Source organism: Trichomycterus rosablanca, chromosome 3 (assembly GCF_030014385.1).
Source record: "Trichomycterus rosablanca isolate fTriRos1 chromosome 3, fTriRos1.hap1, whole genome shotgun sequence".
Classification (NCBI taxonomy): Eukaryota; Metazoa; Chordata; class Actinopteri; order Siluriformes; family Trichomycteridae; genus Trichomycterus; species Trichomycterus rosablanca.
In genome coordinates this window covers 22194079-22213333 of record NC_085990.1, presented here as the reverse complement: position 1 = coordinate 22213333, position 19255 = coordinate 22194079, and the positions used below count along the sequence as shown (strand labels likewise).

General features: G+C 38.6%; 1 protein-coding gene across 1 annotated transcript in view; it reads right to left on the bottom strand.

The window, feature by feature from the left end:
• Positions 1–2052: 2052 nt before the first annotated feature.
• Positions 2053–19255, bottom strand: part of riok3 (RIO kinase 3 (yeast)) — a 58310-nt gene continuing 41107 nt past the window's right edge. Inside the window, exons 6-13 of the mRNA XM_062991053.1 lie at positions 13620–13763; positions 12182–12309; positions 8918–9100; positions 7345–7504; positions 5093–5173; positions 4437–4526; positions 4206–4313; positions 2053–2803 (exon numbers count right to left, since the gene is read on the bottom strand). Coding sequence (XP_062847123.1) covers positions 2696–2803; positions 4206–4313; positions 4437–4526; positions 5093–5173; positions 7345–7504; positions 8918–9100; positions 12182–12309; positions 13620–13763 — 1002 coding nt within the window. The 3' untranslated portion in view covers positions 2053–2695. The remainder of the gene's footprint in view (positions 2804–4205; positions 4314–4436; positions 4527–5092; positions 5174–7344; positions 7505–8917; positions 9101–12181; positions 12310–13619; positions 13764–19255) is intronic.

Below are 19255 nucleotides of genomic sequence, written 5' to 3'. Positions count from 1 at the left end.
ACAGCATTTAGGGCAATTAGGATACTCACAAATAGGTAAGCATTATCAAAAGAGGAGAGAACTGCTTAGTCATTCCAAACTTTTCTGGATAAATTCCAGAAAGACTACTTGCAAGTGCACAATGCTAAGTATATTGACATGTCTCATGTGATAAAACCCCATCCTTGTGAAGTTATTTCAATAAATAAAATTACGAGTTAATTTTGAACCTCCGATTGAGTGGACTACAACAACATTGCATGCTGGGTTAGGGATGAGAATCAGTTGGAACTGGTGAAACAGTTGTGGCCCCTAAAACACATGCTGTGATGCTGGTTTTACTCATAGCAAGGAGTGTGGTGGGTGCTGGCACAGATTCATTACAACAAGCAGCTACTTCAAAACCTTTAGGCAACATGGGTAGCGGTAGGTTTTACAACTGCTATGTTTTGTTGCTACTGTCAATAATAGTGTATTTCTACAAAATTCTACCCTGGTATGACTGGGTGATGGGCTCATCTGAAAATCACTATTTAACAGCTCTTTACCTAGTATCAAGCCCAAAGTCAGGATGACCTAATTGTCTAAACACTGTCCTGTACCCAAGCGGGCAAGCACAAAGTGTGAGTGAGATGAGAATTATGTTCTAGTAACTGCTGTACAGCTGTTCACAGTGATTTGCTCAATTAGACGATTTAGAATGAATCATACCTACCTGATCAAAACATTTAAAATGGTGCAGGCTCACACACAGTAAATAGCAATAGTCACGTCTTTCATGGTTAATGCCTCACTTTTGACTGCAAACCTGGGTCCAGTCCTGCCACATACTGGTGAATGTTTTCTCCTTCCAGTGCATTATGATTAAGGCCCAACCTATTTCACGGTCGTGAAAATCGCATGTCTCCTCCTTCTGATGAGACAACAGATGGTGTCCCTAGGGAATCTCCTGCCAGACCTAAATCAAGGCATCAGTGAGCTCCTTAACAGTCTGTGGCACTACTTGGCAGCGTTGAACACTGATACATAACATCCCATTGATATTGAGATTCTCAATTAGATTAAAGTCTGGGAAATGTGAGGGCCTGTCAGTGGTATCAATGCAATCGTCATCCAGGAACTGCCTACACACTCAGGTGTGTGCCACTCCAAAATAAATCTGTAATTCATACTTTTTCTACTGTTGTTGCATGTTTGTAACACCAAAATATTTTAATTATTTAAACAAAATTTAATGAAACGAAAACACAAGTAAACAATACAATTTGATGACTTAAAAATATTACAACTGACTTTTAGTAAAAATATAATTGCCCTTCAATATTTCACCACAAAACTGGGCAAAAATGTATTAGCTGAAGAGTTGCAAGTCATAAACCACTGCTAAACAAAAAAAACAAAGGTTTATCTTACATTTGCTTCTTCCAGAGATGAGCAACCTGGCATATTTAACAGAAACATGAATTCCACTCTCCAACAGAAAATTCAAAAAAGGTCCAGCCTGTGATCTGAAGCTTAAGCACAAATGAATGATGCAGCACGACTACAATTAAAGAGCAAATTCACCTCTTAATGGCTTCAAAAGCTAGCTTGAATGGCCCAGTCAAAGTCCTGACACCATTAACATATGGCAGAACCAAAAACATGTACGTAACAGCAAAAATGTGGCTCAATTAACACAATTCTGCAAAAAGAGTGGACAAAAAAAATCTGGCAAAAAGGTTCTCTACCAAGATAAATATGAAAGATACTTTAGAACTTGCAACGTTGTAACTGGCACAGCCAGTTATTAAATTTCAGGCAGACATGGCAGTTATTGTTTTTACATTGTTTAATTTATTAAAGGAAAAATAACTGCAATCATTTGAAAACTTTTTTTTTTTTTTTTTGGTTTCCTCCTGTTAATGTCATATTACTTTTTATGTAGTTTTAGCTGTATTTGTTTAGCAGCATGATACAGAAAGCAGTACAGAAGTGTAAATACAGATTCAGCCTAAAGCTTTATTTATCAGTACATCGTAACTTTCCATCATGGTTAAATAGCTAGTTAGAAATATAGGCAAGGTACAAATGCAAGGTCCTATTTTTATTGATGCAAAGCAAAATGGAAAATTTAAAGTCTACAAATTACATGCCCTTTTTACCATCATACATTTTAGTGATAGTAAAAAAAATATTTTTTGAATTATATAAAGATCATGTACACATAATTTAAGGCTAGAATTCAGCCATTATACACTCAAAGAATATTTCTATTAAATGTAGTCATTGCCTACTGCCATCAGAATACATCAATACATCAATACACATGGACAAAAATTGTAGCAAGTACTTTTATGTAGCTCTGTCAATGTTTTCTAGTTGATATTTTAAATGATAAAACAGCAACAACTGATTCAATATGTCTCAATGTTCAAATTGATGTTCAATGTTCATTTAGTATGACTAAGTCACACGCCAAGCTCTTAGTCACAAGGCCAGATTATTTGCCCACAAAATTACCTGATGGTCAATAACAGGCTGTGCAGGAGGACCAAATGTAAAACTACTTTAAACTAATGTACTTTCTATACAAATAAACATTTGTCTTGCTATTTAAAGCACCCCATTTGTAATAGCAGCAGTAGGAGGATAAAGATGGGTGTCATGTTGTGTACTTTATTCTTACTTCCCTTTGTTAACCCTCATTCTATACTAAAATGTTGTTATATCATTGTTATTCATCCTCATTTAACAGTGGTGGGCCATCCTCAGAAGTGTTGGTAAAGGCTTTCTTGCTTCGCTTTTGCACATGGTCCTCATTCATCTTTTCCAAAGCTTCAATCTACAAATACATAACTTTCATTAAATAGAGGATATTGTTAATTCTTACTTTATTGTATGTGCATGTAGGTGTGCCATTTATGAATTTATTTATTTGGATTTTAACATCATGTGTTACACTTAGGTTACCCAGGACCTCCTTGCTGTGGTGCAACAGCGCTACTCACTGAGCCACGAAGACTTTTTTTAATCTTTAAAAAACACTGTATAAATCCCCACTTCTTTACATCAAGCAAATACTGATTGGTAAAGCTGGGTAGTGTATTTATTAGTTAGGTTCAGATAGAATAAAACAGTAGTCATACCATAGTGTGGCTAAATACTTGTTTTCTTTAAAAAGATAGTTCTTAAACAATTGTATTTGTATTCTAATGTCTACATACACCGATCAGCCATAACATTAAAACCACCTACTTGTTTCTACACTCACTGTCCATTTTATCAGCTCCACTTACCATATAAAAGCACTTTGTAGTTCTACAATTACTGACTGGAGTCCATCTGTTTCTCTGCATGCTTTGTTAGCCCCCCTTCATGCTGTTCTTCAATGGTCAGGACCCTCACAGAGCAGGTATTGTTTACGTGGTGGCTGATTCTAAGCACTGCAGTGACACTGACATGGTGGTGGTGTGTTAGTGTGTGTTGTGCTAGTATGAGTGGATCAGACACAGCAGCGTTGCTGCTTAAATACCGTGTCCACTCAATTAGACACTCCTATCTAGTTGTTCCACCTTGTAGATGTAAAGTCAGAGACGATCGCTCATCTGTTGCTGCTGCTTGAGTAGGTCATCTTCTACACCTTCATCAGTGGTCACAGGACGCTGCCCACAGGGCGCTGTTGGCTGGATATATTTTTGGTTGTTGGACTATTCTCAGTCCAGCAGTGACAGTGAGGTGTTTAAAAACTCTGCTGCTGTGTCTAATCCACTCATACCAGCACAACACACACTAACACAGAGGGGCTAACAAAGCATACAGAGAAACAGACGGACTACAGTCAGTAAATGTAGAACTACAAAGTGCTTCTATATGGTAGGTGGAGCTGATAAAATGGACAGTGAGTGTAGAAACAAGGAGGTGGTTTTAATGTTATGGCTGATCAGTGTGTCATTTTGTTCTTATTTATAGATACACTGTCAAAAACTATTTTCTGTTAAATTAAAAGATATATGCACTCTACCAAGTAACAAAAACTAATTTGGTGAATGCTATATTTTTCACCACTATGTATAAATGTGAATTCTGAAGCTATAGATTTGTATCAATACAACAAATCAATTAAAATAAAAGTGATAATTGCATGGTAGTATCTGATAAATCCATTACATAAGTCAATAGCAAACAGACAAGTGCTCCTACAAACATACACATACTGGAGTAGGTATTTATAGTCGCAAACCTACCTGAGCTAGGAAGTCTGTTTCATTGTCACTGCTGATTTGCATCCCAGACACAGTGTTGAAGAGGTCATACTCATGCATGGCTTCCGACACCCCAGCTTTCTTAAAAAACTAAGAAGTTGTGGTAATTATTCAGTGTAAAAGTAAAGGCCTGAACTAAGGAAACAACATGTTTAGTAAATCAACAATTAATCCAATAAAGTGGGTTACATTTATGCAAACAAATAAACTTACTGTGGCTACATTTCGGCAGTCCCGAAACAGAAACTCTAGACCATGAGGGTGAGTTGGCTCAACAGACTGGCTAACATCGATTAACCAGACCTTATAAAAGAAACATTGTAATAGGACTGAGGGTTAATATTAAATTTTTGGCAAATGCAAGCAAAGCCAATAGTGAATACAGGTAAAGAATAAATGGCTTGTTGACTAGTTGTCCAAATACTTAGTTGTTATTCAGTGAGGAACACTAATGATTTCTTTCAATACTTTTAATAATTGATTTTAGAATAGCTAAAAGTTGTTCAAGTGTAATAACATTGAAGTGTTAAGAATTATATGATTAAACTATTTTATAGTCCCCTGTTGACATTGCGAAAATGCTTGTCTTACATGAGTAATCATTTATTGTTAGCCAGCTATCACACTGGTTGTGTGCAAGAGGCATTTTAATAGTACTGTAACATAACATTATTAGCCAATGTAATATCAAATTTGTGACAAGCCATTTTTAACTAATGAATGTGTGTTTTGCAACCTAGTTTTTTTTCCAGTCAGGGCAAGATCTTAAAAATACTGCATTTCTTTTACTTTCTAAAGCACAATAGAGGTAAATGTTTGAGGGTATGCACATGCCAAACGAAATGGTTTCAGAAATGCAGAATCCCCACCTGTCCATCATGCCAGAGCATATTATATTCACTCAAGTCAGCATGAACAAGATTACACTGCTGAAACAGCTGCTGCATCATCTGTGGAAAAAGAGAGAAGGCATTTAATATGGCACTGCCCTGTGATAAGGAAAAAGTTCCTATAAAGTAAGAAATCCTGAGAGAAACAAAGGAAACCCAATCTTCTTTTGGACCATGACAGGCAGTGAAGTCCTTAGAGTCATACTATAACAAAATAAATTGTTGAAATTATATGAAATTATACAAAGAAAATTTTGTAAAACGCAATTAAAAGAAGAATCTGTGATTTGTTACTTTCCTTTAAATCTTTATTTAATGGACAAAAATGGAAAGAAGAGATTCCCAATGTTTTTACTGATAAATTTAATTGTATATAAATTTTGATGCGTGCAACACACACCAAAAAGTTGTGATAGCAGCATGTTTACACCTGTGTTCCACCAGCTTTCCTATTAATTAAACTTATTAATGGTTTGGGAACTGGGGGAACTAATTGTTACAGTTTTGCAAGTGAAATGGTTTGATTCTCTCTGGACTGTAGGCAGGCTTGTCAAGCTGTAGCACATACAGACTGAGGGCCAGGCATCGTTTTGCTAAAATAATCATGGATTTTCTGGGAAAAGATATCACCTTAATGCCAGCTGGTGTCTCTCTAAAATCACTATACATGACACTGTGTCAATGGTACCTTCACACACATTTGCAAGCCACCCATGCAATGGGCACTGATGCATGCCAATACCATGACAGATGTTGGCTTTTGCACCATTACTGATAACACACTGGTGTTTTTTTTTTTTTTTTTTCATTTTTGGTACAGAGAACTAAACGTCCATTTACCAGAAAACAAGCTGAACTGTAAACTTATCTGACTACAGCACACGTTTCCACTGTCTTTTAGTCCACTTGAAATGAGCTTGGGTTTAGACAATTCTGTGGTGTTTCTGCATAGAATAAATGTATGACTTTACTATGTCTTGCTAAAAAATACCCTGGCAGCACCCGTAGGGGAGAGGCAATTGGTAAAACGGACCTCTCTCAAACTCACTGAAACACAGACAGGGACTTTTACACTACATTATTCAGATTAGACACAGCTGCAAAAAGTCAAAACATTGTACAATGTTTTATTCAGTTTCCAACATTGTTGAAGTAAAAACAGGAAATTACAACTAAAATAACTAGTTTGACATCGAGAAAGACTACAATAAAAAGGTATTACTTCAAAGCACTGTTAGATTAGGAGTATGTGTATAAATATATGACATATTGTGAAGTGGTCATTCATAAATGGCTTGACATTTTACCAATTGTTAAGTGGTGACAAGACAGAGAGGGCAAATTCTCACCTCTTCTCTTAGCTTTAAGGTAGAAACCACTAGAGATTTCAATTAGAAGTGTCTGTGTAGTTTTGAGGAATTCATATTTGTCTTTAAAGACAAGAACAAAAGCATTGTACAAATAATACTCCTTGCTTTTGTTTGACATTTTCAAACGCTCAAAAACAACTAAAATTCATTAGCTAACTTTTTAATTTGTCAGCTAACCTGTTCTATACCTTTTTTTAACCAATTTGTAATGGCCATCTAAACCAGTGAAACAAAGTATGTAATTTTTTACTTTGGATTTGAAAGCACCCAGAACAAATTTTAAAAAACACAACAGTGGTTAGAAGAGCTGAAATTCCAAATCATGTCTCTATTCCTTTTGTCTTTCATTAAGCCTAGTGTTCTTTGCCACCAAACCTGTTATAGCTGAATAGAAGAGGCACTCTTTATATAAATGCCTATTATTTTAGAATAAGATGTCCTACTAATTCATGGTCGTGTGTCCACATACTTTTAGCCATCTGTGTATAGGATAGTAAATTAATACAAAAAAAACAGACGGTAAGACAGTGCTTGTTCACACACACACACACATATATATACATGTATGATATTATATAATATTACATTATATTATATTTTACTAAGTAATAAGAACTAAGTTAAGAAGAGGCATTTGCATGTTTATGTAAAGTCAACAACTTTTTTGTTTGCAAAAGTGCCATTTCTGCAAAAGAAAGGCAAATTAAACAAACTTAAACAGAAATGAGTTAGGAATTAAAGCCTGTGTCTTACCAAACAAAGATGATCCCTTAATCCCAACAGCCAACAAAAGAAATGACATACTAAAAAAAATAAAAACTTCATACCTAGACTAAATTAAAAACACTGGTCAAAATGTACCTGTAACACTTGGTAATAAGCTTTCTTCAGCTCCTCTGAATTAAGCACTGCATCCTTCAGCTTTGGAGCAGGCACTTGATTCTGACCAATAAAGGACATGACAAGAATGTGCTTCTTTAGAATTACTACCTCTGGGCATGGAATGCCAGCATTCCTCATCCTGTGGATGGAGATAGAAAAATAGAATGAAAAAATGTATTTGCCCTTAATTTCCAATTTGTTTTTGTATATTTTTTGCACTTAATGTTTTTAGATTCTCATAGAAAATGTGATACAGTAGCATTTTATCTCCTGGTGACGTGTTCCAAGACAACCTGTTGTGCTTAAAATCACAGATAATAGCTAATTCTATACAAAATGTTTTTTTCCTATACATGCACACTTAGGATAAAGTTTATTTTATAGATTAGACACAGTAAGAGAAACAACATAAATTTTAAAATAAGACTATAATAAGAATTTTAAAATAGAGCAACATTTTAGCAACTGCAGCCTAGGACCTTTTTTCTTTTTGTAACAAGGCAAGCATTATTATCTCATCACTTAACAGAAGCACTTCATAACTTCTCTTTGGCTCTGTCAAATTGCCAACTTGCTCTGGTGAAATGGATCATTTACATAATGCCTTCCCCAACTGCTTTTCAGTTTAGGTCATGGACTGATGACCAAACATACAGAATAATCTAATAGAGAGCATTCATGCTCTGTCAGTTATGGTAAGTTGCTCAGGACCTGAATCATCACATCACACAATTATCACTATGATTAACTAATGGTTTGATGTTCTTATTCTGGAATCTTATGTTCTTAGCCGTTCAGAGATAACTGCAGCCAAATACAGGAACATCCTTGAAAAAAATGCTAAAAATCTGCAATAAAACATGTATCACGAAAGTCTCTCAAAGTCCCTAAATGGTCCAGTCAACGCTTAAAGCTCACAGAAAATCTGTGGAGAGACCTGAAGTTAGCAGTTCACAATAGAATAAACTGCCCAAAGTCAGGTGTGCAAAGCTTGTAGAGGTGTATTCAGAAAGACTTGCAGCAGTGAAATGACATAGACTTGACTTTTAGTAAGATCATTTACAAGCTTAATTTTAGCCTAATTTAGCTTTTGCACATTTGACTAATTGTATTGTAATTACACAGTGACTTTTGACTAATGATGTTCAGTTATCGGTTAAAAAAACTGCCAAAATGTTCTTCCCTAATAGCAGGAATAATCAAAATATCCTGCATTTCAAAATACTTCATCCATTTTCTTTGTTCTGTTGCTGTATTAATTAACTGATCAACACTTGGTTTAAAGCAGTGTGTTTAAAAATTTCTAATTGCAACTGTGTATTTTGGTATTTTATAAAACCAAGTAATGTAAATGTTATATAACAGATAATATACTAATAATAATAATAATAATATATAATTAATACTAGTGCAAAATCAATTTTAAAGGTAATTAAAATGCCCCCCCCCCCTGATGCTTTTTCTAAAACCTCTAAACTGCCAATAAGAAAATGGACCCTCAACTGGCATTTTAGAAACAGTAATGGTCCCAATATAGGTTAATATAACTTACCTGGTCAGGTTGTGCATCTCCTTTTCAGCCCACAGACGAATAACCTTACGAGGATTTAGCTTGCTAAAGCGATCTTTAAATCGATAATCATCCTTAATGTATTTGTCCCGGTTTTTAAATTCATTCAAAGTAGTTTTGAAGACCTTAAGGACACACTCCTCAGGAATGACCATCTCCCCAAAGCTAAAAGGGATAATACAACGACAATCAGATAAAAAATTTAAAAAACTTGTACCGTCATTTTATATAAAGCATACGAAACATGTATATCAAGACATTTGTAATTTGATATTTATATGTAGTAATTCCTTAAAAGTTGTTTGGAATACCTACACTGATAAGCCATAACATTAAAACCACCTTCCACAATGTTTTTGTAAAGCACTTTGTGATTCTTCTCTGTGAAAAGTGCTATATAAATAAATTTTACTTACTTACTTATTGTTTCTACACTCACTGTCCATTTGATCAGCTCTACTTACCATATAAAAGCACTTTGTAGTTCTACAATTACTGACTGTAGTCCATCTGTTTCTCTGCATACCTTTTTAGCCTGCTTTCACCCTGTTTTTCAATGGTCAGGACCCCCACAGAGCAGGTATTATTTAGGTGATGGATGATTCTCAGCACTGCAGTGACAATGACATGGTGGTGGTGTGTTAGTGTGTGTTATGCAGGTGTGAATGGATCAGACACAGCAGCGCTGCTGGTGTTTTTAAATACCGTGTCCACTCACTGTCCACTCTATTAGACACTCCTACCTAGCTGGTCCACCTTGTACAGGGGTCCTCAAACTTTTTAACTTAAGGGCCGGATTACTGTTCTTCAGTGTTTTGGGGGGCTGGACCGCAGATGAAATAGTAAACACACCCCAAAAAAGCTATTTACTATGTATACTGGATGTATTGTCTGCTGTGTATAACTGTAGTATAATTTTACTTCATAATGATAATGCAGACATTTTATTTATTTTAATCATTTCCATTATCCCAACTCATACAGTGTTTCCCCAAAAATCAGTGTGAACTGTGAGTCTGCTTTTGCCTGACGAGACAGTCAGCATCAGGTTCCATATTTGTTACTGCCAGTCATAATAGGTAATAAGTGTTGATGAGTGAGTCTGAATCTAGTTGGAGATTTAAGGTGTTTAAACTTCGATAAAGTCTGCTCACAGGTACAGTGGTACCTCAGTATACGTCCTTAATCCGTTCCAGATCCTTGGATTCATACCAAACAGGACGTGTACCAAACGAATTTCTCCCATTAGAAATAAAGGGAAAATGATTAATCCGTTCCCATGAAAAAAAATCCTATTGTTATTGACATATTACACGTTGATGGGGTTGTATAAAATAATGTATAAAACGGATAGTTCCGGTCCTAAAATCTGATTGGCTGAGCTGCGTTCAAAGCCGTTGTAAAATCCCCGATATAAGCGCACCTGTGACCACCTCACATCATCCCATATTAATACGCCACTGAAAAGAACAAGTACAAACTTGGTTGAACACTATTTCAAGTCATGTACTATACATGGAAATGTCCAGATTAATATAAACAATAATCTTAATCATTAAGCGGGTGTTTCATCCAAGAAATAATGTAATAGTTTGCGAATGTTATGTTCGCCCTCATGTTGCTTAGCAACACGGCACACCGTTAACGCTCGTAGCTTTGTCTCGCGAGAGGTAAACAAGGGTCGCGCACGGTGTCATAACTCATTTTGACCCGTACAAGTTCTAGCACGCGAGTTGTATTCCAAACAAAGGTCGTATACCAAGCACCATTGTTCGCGTCCAAACAGGACAATAATTCCTGAATCTGCCTGTAGTTAAGAGCATTAGTTTTAATGAAATTAACACAGGACATGACGATTTTCATAATGAAATTCCATTTAACTGCTTTGCCTCTCGCAGAACCCACCATGCTTGGAGCGCCACCCGTTGGATCGCTGCCGTATAATCTACGGAGACTCCACGTGGCCAATTTTTGTTTCCTCTGTTATTTTTTTCCCGCTATAATACTGTGAGTTTAAAGATGAACAGTGGCCAGACAACATGTATTGCTGCTGTGGTTAAAGGGGCCGGTCAAATGAAAGCTTCGGGCCGTATACGGCCCGCGGGCCGTAGTTTGATGACACCTGACCTTGTAGATGTGAAGTCAGAGACGATCGCTCATCTGTTGCTGCTGTTCGAGTTGGTCATCTTTGAAACCTTAATCAGTGGTCACAGGACACTGCCCAGAGGGCGCTGTTGACTGGATATATTTTTGGTTGGTGGACTATTCTCAGTCCAGCAGTGACAGTGAGGTGTTTAAAAACTCCAGCAGCGCTGCTGTGTCTTATCCACTCATACCAGCACAACTCACACGAACACACCACCACCATGACAGTTCCACTGCAGTGCTGAGAATGATCCACCACCCAAATAATACCTAGTCTGTAGTGGTCCTGGAACAGTCCTGACCATTGAAGAACAGCATGAAAGGGGGCTAACAAAGCATGAAGAGAAACAGATGGACTATAGTCAGTAATTGTAGAACTACAAAGTGCTTTTATATGGTAAGTGGCGCTGATAAAATGGACAGTGAGTGTAGAACCAAGGAGGTAGTTTTAATGTTATGGCTGATCAGTGTAAATGTAGTGCCAAAAACAAACACAATATGTTACACAATGTTACAAGTAAATGTCAATGCGCACTATTTACTCCTAGTCTCAGCACTCCTAGTCAACATCCCTTTGCATCAATAACCTCTAATAGGGGACATTATGCTGCAACTTTTTATTCAGGATTTAAATGTGGAGACTGAGAAGGTCACTCTGGGATGTTTCAGGACCGGTTCTTAACCAAGCTTTGATTGACTTGGTAGTGTGTTGGGGATCACTGTCTTGTTGGAAAGTCTAATTATCACCAAGGTTCAATTAAACAGAAGGCATAACATCCTCAAAACGCCTTATTTTTGTGATTTCTGAGAATGTGAAGCTTTATTAAACTTTTACTGTCATTTTACAGAAAGGATATGAAGCATAAGACATTTGTTACCAGATATGTGTTAATTTTTTTAAGAACATACATTTCGGCTGTGACTTCAAAGTAACAAAACAATAAATACAATTTTTAAATAATTTTAAATGCTGCTGCATATATTAAAAGGCTAAAAGTTTTCCCATTAAAAAACATGCAAAAACAAGAAAAAACAAATTTTTTCATCAGACAGTTTTTAAATAAATAGCACAGCTAGTCTCTTAAAAACTAGGATATTTACCTCCCTCCATCAGCATGAAAGACCACAGATTCTTTTCCTGTGCTGACAGAACCATTGATGTTTTCCAGGATTCCTGCATTCACCATCTTGTACATAAGCAATCGTGTCCTGGAATCAACAGCTTGCTCCTACATTAAAACATAAAACTAAAATGAACACATTTTAAGTAAATTCCAGGTTTTATGGTTTACACATTTATTTATTTATTAGGATTTTAACGTTTTACACACTTTGGTTACACACAACAAGGGGAGTCAACCCAATTGTACAGAAACTCCCATTTTACTTACAGGAAAAGTGGACATTAGTTGGTGCAACCTACAGGTGGCAAATGTGCATTTCCTACCCTCTCTTTACCAGCTTTGTAGACTTTGAGTAGGCTAGCCTTGGAAATGACCCAAGCTTTAACTTCATTGCACATAAAGATAAGGCTCCCAGGACAGAGAAGACAGTTTGGAAGCCAAACAAACTATATGAAGTCTCTGTCCTCAAAACAGAGATTGTTCCTAGAGTCATTTCTGATCCTGTTGAGCATCTGATTAAAGAATAATCCAATAAGCTGTGTTCCATTCATAGGAAACAGCATCCGCTGCATGAATGCCATGCATTCAGAGAAAGGCCCATCAATGATTGTAAGACATATTTAAAGGAGAGTAATATTTGCTTTAAATGCTGTTCTTCATAATCATGTCACAAAGAACTGTAAAATTAAAGTTCAATGTTCTGAAGCTCCACCTCAATTTGCTATCACAAGCAAATTAAGTGCAAGGTCTGTGGTGGAGATATCTCATCCCAGACATTGACCCTTAAGCCTTGATTATGCTTCTCTTAGGTCACAAGTCTCAGATCAGTGTGCAAAAATTCCATAAACAGGTAAATGGCCTGCACAAACTACCCTATGCACAGAAGCTGATTCCTGGGTGGGTCATTATAGACAATGTATGTCTAGATAATATACACAAACCACAGACAATCAACAGTTTACACGTACACCACAGAGCATCCTTCTCTCTTTGATAAGCTAAGGTAAGCAGTGGTTATGATTTTTTTGCTGTGTTTTGGATTTTGGACACTGTGCCGTGATTTTCACATGCTTTTGTTTTGCAATGAAAACAAAACGTATCAGTTTAAGCTTTTAACTGGTACCTTCTTGTTATGGAAATTACATTCATTTGCACAATGACTAGGCAAGTAAAGGCACTAAGCAAAATGGCAAAATACAGTTGCTAATCTGTTGTTGTTTTTTATCTGTAAGTCTGTATTTTCACAAATAATAACTTACATATTATTTATTTCTACGCTACATTTCCAATATATGTTTTGTGTATTATATTGACTTGTGACTTGACTTGGACTCTAGCCTAAAGACTCGTGACTTGACTTGAGACTTGTGAACATCTCTGGTGTGCAACTGCCAAATGGGCTGTACAGAACTTACAGCAGTTGAGTGCTCCTTCCTTTCATGCAATCGGGCACTGCGTCTCTGCTCGGTTTGGCAGTGCCTTTTAAGAGCATTGTACACATGATTTGATAGTTTGAGGTCCATGCTAATTCCATCTCCTACATGCACCTCTGGAGCAAACTGTAAAACAATTAAGACATTGAGGAACACTTTCAAAATATTAAGGTGATATATGCAACAAATATGGGCAGTAGGGCTAGGAATTATGACTACAGATACTATGTGATGGTAGATTTTGTATCTCCAATTCAGCTAACTTATATTTCTTTGTACAGTGGGGAGAACATGCAAACCACACAGAAAGGACACTGAGTGGTACAATGGTATATATAAGTATGTGGTGGATTTTTTAATATAAAAGTCTGTTTATTTTGTTTTTTAATACGATTTCACAAGAATAACAACAAAGAGAAAAAAAGAACCAAATCCCCTTCCCCTTCGAAAAGACATGAGTACGTAAACTTAAAACACAGTCAGTATACAATAAAACTAAACAAAACATACCATCACAGTGAAGTTTCATATATTAATTATACTGTCCTGCTGTTAGCCTCCACCTCCCTAATATGTGCCAGAAAGGGCCGCCAAATATTGTAAAATTTCCAGACAGTATATATAATCTTCTCAAATTTGAGGTGACTAGTGATTGTTGTAAACCACTGGCAAGGCCATAACGGTAATTTCTTTCCTGTTGATGGTGCCACACCAAACGGGGCAATAATCGGGGATGGGTCAATTACTCTCCCAAATATTTTAGAGAAGGTTTCAAAGATTGTACGGCAGAATACATGGAGCTTTGGACATATGCAGTAGAATGGCCGGGGCCTGTCTGCATCGATGTAGGATCTATGTCTGCCCTAATCTTATAGTCTGACCTTAGTCCAGTGAAGCCGATGTACAACCTTGAATTGAATGTCCGCATGTCATGAATGAGGAGAAAACTCTCCTCTGTATTATAAAACTCTGTATTATTTTGTGCCGAAATTCTTCTGATACAGTGCATCCGGAAAGTATTCACAGCTCTTCACTTTTTCCACATTTTGGATGGGGAGCACAGCCATTTTCAGATCTCTCCAGAGATGCTCAACCAGGTTCAATTCTGGGCTCTGGCTGGGCCACTCAAGGACATTCACAGAGTTGTTCCAAAGCCACTCCTTTGTTATCTTGGCTGTGTGCTTGGGGTCGTTGTCATGTTGGAAAATGAACCTTCGCCCCAGTCTGAGGTCCAGAGAGCTCTGGAGCAGGTTTTTCATCTTTCCCTCGACCCTGACTTGTCTCCCAGTTCCTGCTGCTGAAAAACATCCCCACAGCATGATGCTGCCACCACCATGCTTCACTGTAGGAATGGTATTGGCTAGGTGATGAGCGGTGCCTGGTTTCCTACAGACATGAAGCTTGGCATTCAGGCCAAAGAGTTCAATCTTTGTTTCATCAGACCAGAGATTTGGTTTCTCATGGTCTGAGAGTCCCTCAGATGCCTTTTGGCAAACTCCAGATGGGCTGTCATGTGCCTTTTACTGAGGAGTGGCTTCCGTCTGGCCACTCTACCATACAGGCCTGATTGGTGGAGAGCTGCAGAAATGGTTGTCCATCTGGAAGTTTCTCCTCTCTCCACAGAGCAACGCTGGAGCACTGTCAGAGTGACCATCGGGTTCTTGGTCACCTCCCTGACTAAGGCCCTTCTACCCCGATCACTCAGATTGGCCAGCAGGCCAGCTCTGGGAAGAGTCCTGGTGGTTCCAAACTTCTTCCATTTACAGATGATGGAGGCCACTCTGCTCACTGTGACCTTCAATGCTGCAGAAATTTTTCTGTACCCTTCCCCAGATCTGTCCCTCGATACAATCCTGTCTTGGAGGTCTACAGACAATTCTTTGGACTTCATGGCTTGGTTTGTGCTCTGACATGCACTGTCTACTATGGGACCTTGTACAAACAGGTGTGCGCCATTCCAAATCCTGTCCAATTAACTAAATATACCACAGAGGGACTCAAATCAAGTTGTAGAAACATCTGAAGGATGATCAGTGTAAACAGGATGCACCTGAGCTCAATTTTGAGTGTCATGGCAAAGGCTGTGAATACTTACAGGGGTTGGACAATAAAACTGAAACACCTGTCATTTTAGTGTGGGAGGTTTCATGGCTAAATTGGACCAGTCTGGTGGCCAATCTTCATTAATTGCACATTGCACCAGTAAGAGCAGAGTGTGAAGGTTCAATTAGCAGGGTAAGAGCACAGTTTTGCTCAAAATATTGCAATCCACACAACATTATGGGTGACATACCAGAGTTCAAAAGAGGACAAATTGTTGGTGCACGTCTTGCTGGCGCATCTGTGACCAAGACAGCAAGTCTTTGTGATGTATCAAGAGCCACGGTATCCAGGGTAATGTCAGCATACCACCAAGAAGGACAAACCACATCCAACAGGATTAACTGTGGACGCAAGAGGAAGCTGTCTGAAAGGGATGTTCGGGTGCTAACCCGGATTGTATCCAAAAAACATAAAACCACGGCTGCCCAAATCACGGCAGAATTAAATGTGCACCTCAACTCTCCTGTTTCCACCAGAACTGTCCGTCGGGAGCTCCACAGGGTCAATATACACGACCGGGCTGCTATAGCCAAACCTTTGGTCACTCGTGCCAATGCCAAACGTCGGTTTCAATGGTGCAAGGAGCGCAAATCTTGGGCTGTGGACAATGTGAAACATGTATTGTTCTCTGATGAGTCCACCTTTACTGTTTTCCCCACATCCAGGAGAGTTACGGGTGTGGAGAAGCCCCAAAGAAGCATACCACCCAGACTGTTGCATGCCCAGAGTGAAGCATGGGGGTGGATCAGTGATGGTTTGGGCTGCCATATCATGGCATTCCCTTGGCCCAATACTTGTGCTAGATGGGCGCGTCACTGCCAAGGACTACCGAACCATTCTGGAGGACCATGTGCATCCAATGGTTCAAACATTGTATCCTGAAGGCGGTGCCGTGTATCAGGATGACAATGCACCAATACACACAGCAAGACTGGTGAAAGATTGGTTTGATGAACATGAAAGTGAAGTTGAACATCTCCCATGGCCTGCACAGTCACCAGATCTAAATATTATTGAGCCACTTTGGGGTGTTTTGGAGAAGTGAGTCAGGAAACGTTTTCCTCCACCAGCATTACGTAGTGACCTGGCCACTATCCTGCAAGAAGAATGGCTTAAAATCCCTCTGACCACTGTGCAGGACTTGTATATGTCATTTCCAAGACGAATTGATGCTGTATTGGCCGCAAAAGGAGGCCATTATTGTGGTCTAAAACCAGGTGTTTTAGTTTCTTTGTCCAACCCCTGTATGTACATGTTATATTTTTGTGTTTTATTTTTAATAAATTTGCAAAAATTTTAAACAAACGTTTTTCACTTTGTCATCATGGGGTATTGTGTGTAGAATTTTGAGGGGAAAAGTCAATTTAATCCATTTTGGAATAAGGCCGTAACATAAAATGTGAAAAAAAGTGACGCGCTGTGAATACTTTCCTGATGCACTGTATAAATGGGTTAAAATCTGATTCAAGGGAGCTGGGAGCACAGTCACCAAGAAAACCATTAGTAACACACTTCGCCGTAATGGATTGAGATCCTGCAGTGCCCGCAAAGTCCCTTTGCTCAAGAAGGCTCATGTACAGGCCCGTCTGAAGTTTGCCAATGAACACCTGAATGATTCAGAGAAAGCTTGGGAGAATGTGATATGGTCAGTTGAGACCAAAATTGAGCTCTTTGGCATTAACTCCACTCGCCGTGTTTGGAGGCAAAGAAATGCCCGGTGGGGATGGTGTTCTTGGGGTCATATCCAGCATTTCTCTGCTCCCAGCTCCCTTGAGATCATTGACAAGCTCCTCCCGTGTAATTCTGGACTGACCTCATCTTTCTCAGAATCAGTCTTACCCCACCAGGTGAGATCTTGCATGGAGCTCCAGAGTGAGGCTGATTGACTGTAATCTTGTATTTCTTCCATTTTCGAATTATCGCACCAACAGTGGTCTCTTTCTCACCAAGCTTCTTGCTGATGGTCTTGTAGCCCATTCCAGCCTTGTGCAGGTCTACAATCTTGTCCCTGACGTCCTTTGATAGCTCTTTGGTCTTGCCCATGGTGGTCGAGAGATTTGAACGGAAGAAACTGATTCTGTGACAGGAGTCTTTTATACAGGGACAGGACTAATTTGTGTGCCTCATGGGCACATAACCGGTCTGTGGGGGTCAGAATTCTTGCTGGTTGGTAGGGGATCAAATACTTATTTCCTTTAATTAAATACAAATTAATTTATAACTTTTATTTAATGTTTTTTTTTCTGGATTTTTTGTTGATATTCTGTCTCTCTCTGTTAAAATAAACCTTCCATAAAAATTATAGACTGTTCAAGTCTTTGTAAGGGGGTAAACTTACAAAATCAGCAGGGGATCAAATACTTATTTCCCCCACTGTATTTCAAATGTTTATTTCTTTTAATGTTGATGATTATAACTGACAACTAATGAAAACCCCAAATTCAGTATCTCAGAAAATTAGAATATTGTGAGAAGGTACAATATTGAAGACACCTGGTGCCACACTCTAATCAGCTAATTAACTCAAAACACCTGCAAAGGCCTTTAAATGGTCTCTCAGTCTAGTTCTGTAGGCTACACAATCATGGGGAAGACTGCTGACTTGACTGTTGTCCAAAAGACGACCATTGACACCTTGCACAAGGAGGGCAAGACACAAAAGGTCATTGCTAAAGAGGCTGGCTGTTCACAGAGCTCTGTGTCCAAGCACATTAATAGAGAGGCGAAGGGAAGGAAAAGATGTGGTAGAAAAAAGTGTACAAGTAATAGGGATAACCGCACCCTGGAGAGGATTGTGAAACAAAACCCATTCAAAAATGTGGGGGAGATTCACAAAGAGTGGACTGCAGCTGGAGTCAGTGCTTCAAGAACCACCACGCACAGACGTATGCAAGACATGGGTTTCAGCTGTCGCATTCCTTGTGTCAAGCCACTCTTGAACAAGAGACAGCATCATAAGCGTCTCGCCTGGGCTAAAGAGGACTGCTGAGTGGTCCAAAGTTATGTTCTCTGATGAAAGTAAATTTTGCATTACCTTTGGAAATCAAGGTCCCAGAGTCTGGAGGAAGAGAGGAGAGGCACAGAATCCACGTTGCTTGAGGTCCAGTGTAAAGTTTCCACAGTCAGTGATGGTTTGGAGTGCCATGTCATCTGCTGGTGTTGGTCCACTGTGTTTTCTGAGGTCCAAGGTCAACGCAGCCGTCTACCAGGAAGTTTTAGAGCACTTCATGCTTCCTGCTGCTGACCAACTTTATGGAGATGCAGATTTCATTTTCCAACAGGACTTTGCACCTGCACACAGTGCCAAAGCTACCAGTACCTGGTTTAAGGACCATGGTATCCCTGTTCTTAATTGGCCAGCAAACTCGCCTGACCTTAACCCCATAGAAAATTTATGGGGAATTGTGAAGAGGAAGATGCGATACGCCAGACCCAACAATTCAGAAGAGCTGAAGGCCACTATCAGAGCAACCTGGGCTCTCATAACACCTGAGCAGTGCCACAGACTGATCGAC